General features: G+C 40.9%; 1 protein-coding gene across 2 annotated transcripts; it reads left to right on the top strand.

Annotated features, from left to right (window-relative positions):
• Positions 1–1,654: 1,654 nt before the first annotated feature.
• On the top strand, positions 1,655–10,667 carry LOC117562723 (ly6/PLAUR domain-containing protein 6-like). 2 transcript variants are annotated; one of them, XM_034240610.1, is made up of 5 exons: positions 1,655–1,704; positions 5,399–5,557; positions 6,301–6,399; positions 6,843–6,973; positions 10,276–10,443. In XM_034240610.1, the coding sequence occupies exons 2-5, from the start codon at positions 5,440–5,442 to the stop codon at positions 10,441–10,443; spliced, it is 516 nt and encodes a 171-aa protein (XP_034096501.1). In that variant the 5' UTR covers positions 1,655–1,704; positions 5,399–5,439. The 2 variants fall into 2 exon arrangements, with proteins under 2 accessions (XP_034096501.1, XP_034096502.1); XM_034240611.1 differs by lacking the exon at positions 1,655–1,704 and having other exon boundaries at positions 5,440–5,557; positions 10,276–10,667.
• Positions 10,668–11,325: the final 658 nt, after the last annotated feature.

Below are 11,325 nucleotides of genomic sequence, written 5' to 3' on the forward strand. Positions count from 1 at the left end.
CTAGCATCAGGAGTCTAGTACCAGGAGTCTAGCACCAGGAGTCTAGCACCAGGAGTCTAGAACCAGGAGTCTAGCACCAGGAGTCTAGAACCAGGAGTCTAGTACCAGGAGTCTAGCACCAGGAGTCTAGAACCAGGAGTCTAGCATCAGGAGTCTATCCAGGAGTCTAGCATCAGGAGTCTAGAACCAGGAGTCTAGTACCAGGAGCAGTGGGCAGCTATTGTACAGCGCCCGGGGAGCAATGGGAGTGAGGAGGGAAGGGGGGTGTCCGGTAACTCAAGGGCTCAGGAAATGTGATCACTATATGAATAATGGTCCAAAATAACATTAAATGCAGGGTTTTTTGTTAAGTAACATACTTTTGTCGCCAGCCGGCTGATACATGCCGTGCATTAAGTGGGCCTGTCTGTCAATTAATCCCCGGGTCACTTTTCCCCCCAGTCCGCCCCTGGCTGAATCTGATTAGGGTGATTACACCCAGCTTGCCAGGACCGCCTGCGATCATTACCCACTCGATTTCTATCCCTATTAATGGGTCATTTGTATTTAAATTAACATATTTGTAATGCTAACGATTTAATTTCTTATTAAAATTAAGCCATTTTGTTATTGATATGTATTATTTTTCGACTACTTGTAATCTGTATTTATTTTATATTTAGTAGAGCCACAGGCTCTGTTTGACTTTACACTTATTGAATGTATATGTATCCTAATGTGAAGGGTTGCTATCCTCCTCATACCATGCATTTTGCTCAGGGAATGTGAAAAAGCAAGCGGTTTGGAGGGTCTTGTAATTTGCCTGCAGGAATAAGGCATGCTCATTATACAGAGAAGAGTTACAGTTTGATCTCTTTTGATCCTTAGCATCGCCTTTAAGCATTTTACATATCTGCATTTCTCAAAGAAGATCTTACTGGCTTTTTAATGACTGTTTTTTATTATGTCCTTTTGCAATGTGTTGTCTCAATGCTTTTGATGTGTTATACATAAGTGTCCCAAAGCATTTCAGAAGGAACTGTTACTGCCAGAACCAGAGAAGAGTTCAATGTATTTTCGTAACTAATTAACTGATAAGATACAAGTAGAGTTTAAAATACTGCTCTCAGAAATAATGTATTAATTTATAGCCCAACGTTGGTATGCACTGCAACTAAACATGGTGATGGGACTCCATGACCCGTCAAACGTCAAGCTACCCCACAGCACCCCCTGGAGAAAATCTCTGGCGCCCCACTGTGTTGTGTATAGGAATTGCCTTGCTGCTGAAATGTGCTATAAATAAACTTGCCTTGCCTAGAATCAATTAAGTGAATGCTAAATATGTAGCCTAGTTGTTTCATAGCACTCAATGGTGGGGGTGATTGCAGAAAAATGCATGAAGCAGTGTGTAAAATATCAGAGTAACAAGTAAAAAGTCAAATATTTTGCAGAAGTCAAGAAAAGAAGTGCCTCATCATGCATCTCAAGTAGAGCAATGGAAAAATACTTTGGTTATATGACAATTACTGGTGGGATCCACAAAACGTGTTTAAAATGTAAATATATTACTGATCCAGCTGCAGTGTTGCTGATGGGACTAGAAGTGACGTAACCGTGACGTCGCAGCCCCCGCCTCCTTCAGTTGTCCGCTGAGCAGCAGCACAGTGTAGTATTTTCATCTGAGCTGCCCGCTCCTTCGGGCATATCGAGGAAATAAAGCCGGTGAGTTAAAATATAAAGTCAGTTTGCATACTGAGTCAATGTTAATGCATCAGTAAATGTCCCGTATAGTGGTTAGTAAGTGCGCTAATTTATGTTTTTTTAACGATAAGATCATTGAAACCCACTTTTAAATTCCGTTTGAAGTCATTTTTCTGTGAGTAACATTAGTTATTAATTGACATGTTAGTATACCGATATCAGTGTGAACACCTCTGTTGTATTTGAATAACTTAGGGTTTAAAGTGCTGAGAAATACGCGTTTTAATGAATTAGTGTTATAATGTATGTGAAGTGAGGTTTAAAACGGAGTTTGAGTCTGCATCTTGCATCAGAAATATACATATAATCTTTTATAATAATACTAATGAAATACATGCAGTCTACACGTGCACAGAGTTGTATTTACTACTCTGCATTGTTTGTGATTATTGTCCACATTATTCAGGATAACAAATGTAATCTAGTAAAGTTTGTACTATTTACTTGACAACAACAACTAGTTTACAGTTTCAGATTGTAAATAAAAACATGTGCTCCTCATAAAATAGTGTCATTTATTAAACTAATACTAGCTTCACCTCCAACAGTTATCAAAACATAGCTTATGCAGTACTTCAGCAGTGATATAAATCAAGCATAGAATCCTACATTCTGGACTATAATCTTCTTAAAGAGTTGTTTTCTGCTTTTACATCCAAACACTTCCTTGAAGAATAAACTGGTTTTCAGGAGGTTGTAATAAAGACAGTAGAATTCCCTTAATGCACACTCTGTTTCCCTTTGTGAGTCTGTAACATGTGCATGTGTAAGGTAAATAGTGTACTTTCCATACAGTGGACCCTTGAGCCTTTTAGCTGCCTAGTAAAACAGAGTTCAGCAACACTTTCTGTCATTTCTCCGGTGCAGTCATGTGTCTGCGGCTCAGTGTAGAAGTGAAAAACATGAGCAGTGGTATGTCAGACGTTAAGCCCCTGCCATATGGGTCTGGTCCATCCGAGCTGCTGGATATCGGCTGGACTTCAAAGGCGACCCTGGTGGCCCGACTCTTGTATTCTTTAGACACGCATGACAAACCTGGAGTAATTAACCTTCAAGTAAAGAATTAAGTTCACAGCAGCCCAGATCGGTTTGCAACTGTTCTAGTGATGTTTTAAACACTCGATTTGGTTCTGTTGTTCGGGGTCGAACGAGGAACATTGTTGGCTTAAGCTGCCGATGTTGTTTTACCATGTGATGCATTTAAGTGTGACAGAATGAACAACTGCAGAGGCCTCGGGGTATTAGAACCATTTCTCTTTTTCTCAGCCTGGTGCGTTTAAGTGTTCCTCGTGTACAGTGTAACATTACAACATTAGACTTGTATGTGTACCAGCAATTAACACAAGCATCACCCGTGAAAGAAACTGTCACAAATGCAATACAATAGCCTAATAATAATCTTTATTTAAACAGCAGTTATCAAAACACAATGACCAATGCTTCCCATCAAAAAAACACTAGTAAAAACATAGCAATAAGAAGATAAAAGTACTAAAACAACAAAAAGGAAATATAGACTGGATAGATGTTAAATCAGTGCGATAAGAAACGTTGTTTGCAGTCTGATTTTGGATCAAGATGACTCTCCCAATATTATTTACAATGTTTTGGCTCATTCATGCGCGCCGTAAATATGATAACTCTGACAGCACTGACTGCAGATATATATTTAAGCATATTTTCAGTAACAAGGCTTAACCTCTGACCTTCTGAAGTCTGATTTACAACACTGGACTCTGCAGGAAAACTAGTTAACAGTCAATCCTGTTGATGCAAAACTTGTTTTCTGGACAAAATAGGACGCTAGTGTTCAGATAGCTGAAATTACATTAAAGAAAACTATCTCTTCTAAATACTGTCAGACCCACTCATCAACTTTTACACTCACAATCTGCCAACGTTATCCTCTGTAGTCAGGGGGGGAGGAAGATTTAGACCGGCCCTCCTTCAGATTCCTTCAGCGCTGCGACCCAGAAGGAGTGGGTCGGCGCTGATTGAACCCTCTGTGATATAACCCCTCTCCAGTTTTAACACGGAGCCATTGTATCTAATCCCTGCACTCCAGATTTCACTCCATGCAAGGCCTCGCATCTCTCAGACGGCTCAAAGCTGGAGAGTTTAATCCCAAATGTTCCTTTCAGCATACAGAATAAAATTAGGAGCCATACTGTAGAGCTGAGGAGCTTCATTAATGCAAAGCAAATACACTCAAAGGCTTCTCTTTAATTAAATCATACTATATCATGTAATGAAGTTTGTAGACTCAACAAGCTAGATTCCAAATGTGTTAATACAGCTATATATTAAAACCCACATTGTCTACATGTTACATCTAGTTGACCTGATTTATTTCCTTTAACATATGCACAGCATATACTGTAGGGGTTTCCTATGCACAGCTATGGATCAGTGTTATTGGGGCATGCATAATGTTAAAAAAACAACCATTTACAACCACACAGTCAGCACAACGCCTGGGGGAGAAGCGTCGGGGGCATGGAGTCGGGGGCATCTGAACTCACGGCTGATCTTACACTATGATCTTAATTCACGGCTAACCAGGTCATCTGGTAAATAATTCATTTAGTGACGTCTCAGTGAATCCAAAAACAGCATTTTCTTAGAGAGTGACCTGCAACTGTATATTATTATATGTCTGTATTTAAAAACATTACATCTAACGGAAGTCTGTTCGTAATACAGGACTTTTTTACTGAAATAATATAATAAATAATACGTTTATTTCGTATGGCACCTTTCACAGAAATACAATTCACAAAGTGCTTCACAGGAAAGTTGAAATTAAGACCACAGAGAATACAATAACAACACGAGGCAGACATTAAGGTTCAGACATATGATCCAAAAAGACCCACATTGGTGTTGAAATGATAAATGTCATCATGCCGTAATAAGCTGTAATATGTTCTGCATGAGTTTCAAACCCTTCGGCGAAATAGAGAGGTGTTCAAGTTAATCTCTACAGTATATGTTTGTCGCTGACTTCTCCTTTGTAGTCTGGAACAAATGTAGTTCCTGCCACGTAAACATGACCGTAGTTGCACCTGATTAAGCAATGTTTAAACGGATTAACACGGCAGCTTACAGGATATTACATACCTCAACAAAGTCAGTCTCATAGAGAGGAATGTTGGCTTATTGTTGATTTTCCTAGTTTGAAGCCATTGTTGCAATCTCCACTTTAAAAGGGAGTCGGAGTTAAGGACAATACAGACGCTTAGCGATGAATATCCCAATGCATAGTGGAGAAAGACCCCATCTGGAAAGCTAGGACTAATGGCTAGATTCCCAGAGGGCAATACAGGTTTTGTAATTGAAGCATAACTCATGTTTGAGTCAGAAGTGACAGTGTTAATAGTTATAATAGATCACTTCCTGTGCTTCGTGTGCAGCCTGGCAGGGATCCTTTTGACATTTAAATAATGAAGCGTGTTCACAGCATGAGCCGCACACACAGCTGATCACTCCTGTACACAATGTATTTCCAACACACTACTTTGCTTTTCTCTAAAGAACACGTATGTTTTTATATTCTCCATTCAATCCAACAGCGAAAATATGACATTAACGCTGGGGATTCATTTGAAACACCCTGTGGTTCATTTCAGTGGCTTGGGATCCCTTTCTTCTGCAGGGTGTGTCTACCCAAGTGCATGAAGGAACATTTGGACAAAGATGGAGGCCTGGCCAACCGTGGCCTGGGTCCTGCTGATGACCAACATTGCTGATTGGCTGAAAACTGTCCAATGCCGGGACTTCACCATGACGGACATCATCCAGCTGCATCCCTCAAGTAAGAGCATATTTTAATATATATATGACACGTATTAGGGGCGCTGGAAGTCATTCTATAAACTGCCCAAATGCCCATATTTTTGCAGTACTTTGAATAATCTGTATTCAAGATATTAAAACAATTTACACACATCAGGTCCCCCCCTCCCTCCCCTCCCCTCCCCCCCCTCTTGGTTTGCATTGGAATACTTGGAGATATTATTTTATGAAATAATCCAAAAGCCATTTAAAAAAACAACAACAATTGTGTTATCGTCAAGGGAACTAGATTGATGCTAACTTTTGGGGAATGACTTGAATCCATTCCTTCTTTTCAACGTTATTTATTCAATGTTTTCTTTATTATTTGCCCTACTTGTTTGTTTGTTTGTGTTAACGACTGCTTGGCGGAGCAATGCTTCCCCCCCCCTTGCTTCATGATTATTTTAATCTAACTCACAGATTCCTGATGGTTGGGCAATGAAAGAAAGCAATTTTGATCTTGATTTGTTTTGTAACTTAAAATGTAAAAAACAACGGATGAAAGCAGCCTCATCAATGACCCCAAAGAGCACGATCGGGGGTGTTTGTAAGATTTTGGAAGTTGTTTACTGTAACACACAAACCATTCCTTTCTGATTTTCTTTGTTTGGGTCACTTGAAAGGCGCTATCAAAATGTAATCTATTATTATTATTATTTAGTTCTCTTTCCTTGTATGTTTTGCAGCACATTTCAACATCACAAACTCTGTCCTCCACAGCCACTCCTCATCCTGGTAGCTTCAAGTGTTTCACGTGTGAAGACGCGGCAGATAACTATGAGTGTAATCGCTGGGCGCCGGACGTTTACTGTCCAAAAGGTACATCAGTGTCTCCCTGTTTGCATCTAGACCAGTGCTTCTCAAAGTGTGGTCCGTGAGCGCCCCCTAGTGGTCCGTGAGTATATTGGTAACATTTGAAATTAATTAATTAATTAAAGTTTTCCACTCTCGCGCGAATATTTCCGCAATGGAGCGAGTTTAACTTTCAATTGCATCATATAGCCCAGCGCAACACCTTCATCAAACATGTTGCCACTTCTTTGTACCAGTTTCAGGCGATTTGTAATCTGTTCTAGAAAAACGTGTTTTTGGATATGTGTGGAGTTAGGTGGTCCGCGAGTGTTTTTTTAAGTGTCTAAGTGGTTAAGTGTTCTTGGTATGAAAAAGTTTGAGAAACACTGATCTAGACTGAGTTAATGTACTTCCCAAAATGTCTGCTGGTAGAATAATCCAGATATTAAAAGGTGTGGCATGTCTTCCAGATGCCAGATACTGTCACACACTGCACATGATGGACAACCATGGAGACAGTGTGTCTGTGACCAAGCGTTGTGTGAGCCTGCCGGATTGTCAGTTCACCGGCTGTGCTGACGTCACTGATAACGGCTACCAGGTACGTGGAGATTTAACTGCGCTAAAGGTCCCCAATTATCCTGTTTTTCATTACTTTATTATAGGTCTCAGATATACACAGAACCTGTCTCTGATTGGCTGAAACACCAAACAGATCATTGCAGCATTACCCATAACCCCCTCTGTTTAAGCCCTGTTTCCAAAGTGCTGATTCTCTGGTTGCATTCCGATAATCCAAAAATCAGCTCCTAAATTCTAACCCTATCTCCTATTCCTCGACCTCTGAGTGAAATGTCATGGGGTTAAGGGATAGTGGATAGGAGAATTCAAAAGGATTTAGGAGAAGAGACTGCGGGGGCCCATTCCAATAGTCCATTTAGCTTAGGAACCTTCCTAACGGAGTGAAATGACCCGGAAGTCCCTCACTGGCAGCCATGATAAGTGCCGTTCCAATTCTCCAAATGAAAGGAAAGGAGGTTTCAAACTTCCTTTATAACCTCCTTTAGCTTAGGAACCACTGGACCTCCCTAACCGAAAGGAGAGGAGAAAATGTTGCCCCACAATGCATTGCAGCCGCAGCATTTGCCGTCACTCAACAGTCGGCCGTTCACAGAAACAACCGATTATGACGGAGAAATGATATCATGAAAGTTACGGTGCTTATTAAGCTTTTTAAAACGTATGTGGTAAGTTGCCAAAGTGCTTTGTTCTGAACGTTCATCAGTATTATAATCAAAGAGAGAAATATGAACGTTAGTTTTTACTGAAATGATCAAATAAAGTGGGTGGGGGTGGGGGGGGGTTACCTTGGTTGCTGATTGGCTGATGGTTACCCAAGCCAAAACATCGTTATGATATCATAAAGTGGCCAAAATCTGATCAGCTCATTTTCAGACAGGTTTTTATAAAAATGGATCAGGACAAAAAGAGAAACTTTCAGAGTCTCTTTACACAGAGGGGACACATGTTGATGTAGAAGAGACATGAAGAAGAGGGGACACATGTTGATGTAGAAGAGACATGAAGAAGAGGGGACACATGTTGATGTAGAAGAGACATGAAGAAGAGGGGACACATGTTGATGTAGAAGAGACATGAAGAAGAGGGGACACATGTTGATGTAGGAGAGACATGAAGAAGAGGGGACACATGGTGATGTAGAAGAGACATGAAGAAGAGGGGACACATGTTGATGTAGAAGAGACATGAAGAAGAGGGGACACATGTTGATGTAGAAGAGACATGAAGAAGAGGGGACACATGTTGATGTAGAAGAGACATGAAGAAGAGGGGACATATGTTGATGTAGAAGAGACATGAAGAAGAGGGGACACATGTTGATGTCGAAGAGACATGAAGAAGAGGGGACACATGTTGATGTAGAAGAGACATGAAGAAGAGGGGACACATGTTGATGTAGAAGAGACATGAAGAAGAGGGGACACATGTTGACGTAGAAGAGACATGAAGAAGAGGGGACACATGTTGATGTAGAGGAGACATGAAGAAGAGGGGACACATGTTGATGTAGAAGAGACATGAAGAAGAGGGGACACATGTTGATGTAGAAGAGACATGAAGAAGAGGGGACACATGTTGATGTAGAAGAGACATGAAGAAGAGGGGACACATGTTGATGTAGAAGAGACATGAAGAAGAGGGGACACATGTTGATGTAGAAGAGACATGAAGGAAGAGGGGACACATGTTGATGTAGAAGAGACATGAAGAAGAGGGGACACATGTTGATGTAGAAGAGACATGGAGAAGAGGGGACACATGTTGATGTAGAAGAGACATGAAGAAGAGGGGACACATGTTGATGTAGAAGAGACATGGAAGAAGAGGGGACACATGTTGATGTAGAAGAGACATGAAGAAGAGGGGACACATGTTGATGTAGAAGAGACATGAAGAAGAGGGGACACATGTTGATGTAGAAGAGACATGAAGAAGAGGGGACACATGTTGATGTAGAAGAGACATGAAGAAGAGGGGACACATGTTGATGTAGAAGAGACATGAAGAAGAGGGGACACATGTTGATGTAGAAGAGACATGAAGAAGAGGGGACACATGTTGATGTAGAAGAGACATGAAGAAGAGGGGACACATGTTGATGTAGAAGAGACATGAAGAAGAGGGGACACATGTTGATGTAGAAGAGACATGAAGAAGAGGGGACACATGTTGATGTAGAAGAGACATGAAGAAGAGGGGACACATGTTGATGTAGAAGAGACATGAAGAAGAGGGGACACATGTTGATGTAGAAGAGACATGAAGAAGAGGGGACACATGTTGATGTAGAAGAGACATGAAGAAGAGGGGACACATGTTGATGTAGAAGAGACATGAAGAAGAGGGGACACATGTTGATGTAGAAGAGACATGAAGAAGAGGGGACACATTTGATGTAGAGACATGAAGAGGGGACACATGTTGATGTAGAAGAGACATGAAGAAGAGGGGACACATGTTGATGTAGAAGAGACATGAAGAAGAGGGGACACATGTTGATGTAGAAGAGACATGAAGAAGAGGGGACACATGTTGATGTAGAAGAGACATGAAGAAGAGGGGACACATGTTGATGTAGAAGAGACATGAAGAAGAGGGGACACATGTTGATGTAGAAGAGACATGAAGAAGAGGGGACACATGTTGATGTAGAAGAGACATGAAGAAGAGGGGACACATGTTGATGTAGAAGAGACATGAAGAAGAGGGGACACATGTTGATGTAGAAGAGACATGAAGAAGAGGGGACACATGTTGATGTAGAAGAGACATGAAGAAGAGGGGACACATGTTGATGTAGAAGAGACATGAAGAAGAGGGGACACATGTTGATGTAGAAGAGACATGAAGAAGAGGGGACACATGTTGATGTAGAAGAGACATGAAGAAGAGGGGACGGGACACATGTTGATGTAGAAGAGACATGAAGAAGAGGGGACACATGTTGATGTAGAAGAGACATGAAGAAGAGGGGACACATGTTGATGTAGAAGAGACATGAAGAAGAGGGGACACATGTTGATGTAGAAGAGACATGAAGAAGAGGGGACACATGTTGATGTAGAAGAGACATGAAGAAGAGGAGACACATGTTGATGTAGAAGAGACATGAAGAAGAGGGGACACATGTTGATGTAGAAGAGACATGAAGAAGAGGGGACACATGTTGATGTAGAAGAGACATGAAGAAGAGGGGACACATGTTGATGTAGAAGAGACATGAAGAAGTGGATTTTGCATAATAGGTGACCTTCAACTTTGAACTCAAACATGAGAAGTTGTAGATTATTTTACACATTCATGGCTTATTGTCCTCCTCAGATGTGTTCGTCCTGCTGTGAGGGGAACATCTGTAACGTCTTTGTGCCGAGGAATGCCAGCAGTGCCATCTTTTTCTCGTCTTCTCCTCTGATCAGCTCGAGCACGAAGCATCTCCCGACAGCGCTGAGCTACTTCCTCGTCAGCATCTGCACGGCAGCTCATCTCTGAGGGAGGAATCTGCATCTGTGGGACATACTGGACCCATATAAGGACTTTTTGTGTAAATTACATTTTTGTACGGTGAAAATCAATAATATAAAATGTTAATGTATGTTTTTTAAACCTGGTACATGCAGCATTAGACCTGAGCTTCATGTTTGTTTCACAGTTACAACAAATGAACTGTTCTCCCTTTACGTTAGGCTCCCTTCCTCTTCTCAGACTTGTTGAAACTATTTTGTTAATTTATTTATGCTTAGTGTGGACGTTGTAACAGTATAACTGTGTTGTTTGTCTAAGTCCATGTCCATGTCCTGAGGTTTTGCACTTAATAAATACTTGTGATATTTACTAGCATCTGGTTTTTTCATGTTAAATATATATAGACAGATGTTATCTCTCAATAAGCACATCATTCTTCATCATGAATGTTACAAGTCCTAACAGCAGCTTCACATACCTCGTATGGGAATACACACCTATCAGCCAGACAATAATAACTGGAACAGGAACACTCGTAATAGTCACAGCTGATTTGGGTGAGGAGTGAGTGGGCATTTAAAGTGTAGCGGGAGATGCTGAACTACTACAGCTGCGCGTTTTCCTTATATGGAAGGGCCAGCTGACTAAAGAAGGGGGGGGGGGGTGTGTCTTAAAGGGGCCACGTGAAGAAATGATCTGACAGCTAATCCTCAGAAAACAGTAGCGCCGGCTACACATGTATGGATATTTACTGCGAAGTTTTTCTGACTGTGCAAGATCTATCTTGTTAATAAATAAACTAAAAATGCTTAAAAAACGAGATTTTCTTTATAAACCAAGACACTTTAAAGAAACTCAAAAGGCTTTATATGTGCCCGTTTATGTGCCCTAATATCAATCATGACATTG

This window comes from Gymnodraco acuticeps, unplaced genomic scaffold (genome assembly GCF_902827175.1).
Source record: "Gymnodraco acuticeps unplaced genomic scaffold, fGymAcu1.1, whole genome shotgun sequence".
Classification (NCBI taxonomy): Eukaryota; Metazoa; Chordata; class Actinopteri; order Perciformes; family Bathydraconidae; genus Gymnodraco; species Gymnodraco acuticeps.

Bases quoted from the DNA above. Each gene is read 5' to 3' on its own strand.
- LOC117562723 (XM_034240610.1), top strand. From the start codon at position 5,440: ATGGAGGCCTGGCCAACCGTGGCCTGGGTCCTGCTGATGACCAACATT. The intron at 5,558-6,300 runs GTAAGAGCATAT...TGTCCTCCACAG, and splicing joins CATCCAGCTGCATCCCTCAA to CCACTCCTCATCCTGGTAGC. The intron at 6,400-6,842 runs GTACATCAGTGT...CATGTCTTCCAG, and splicing joins GGACGTTTACTGTCCAAAAG to ATGCCAGATACTGTCACACA.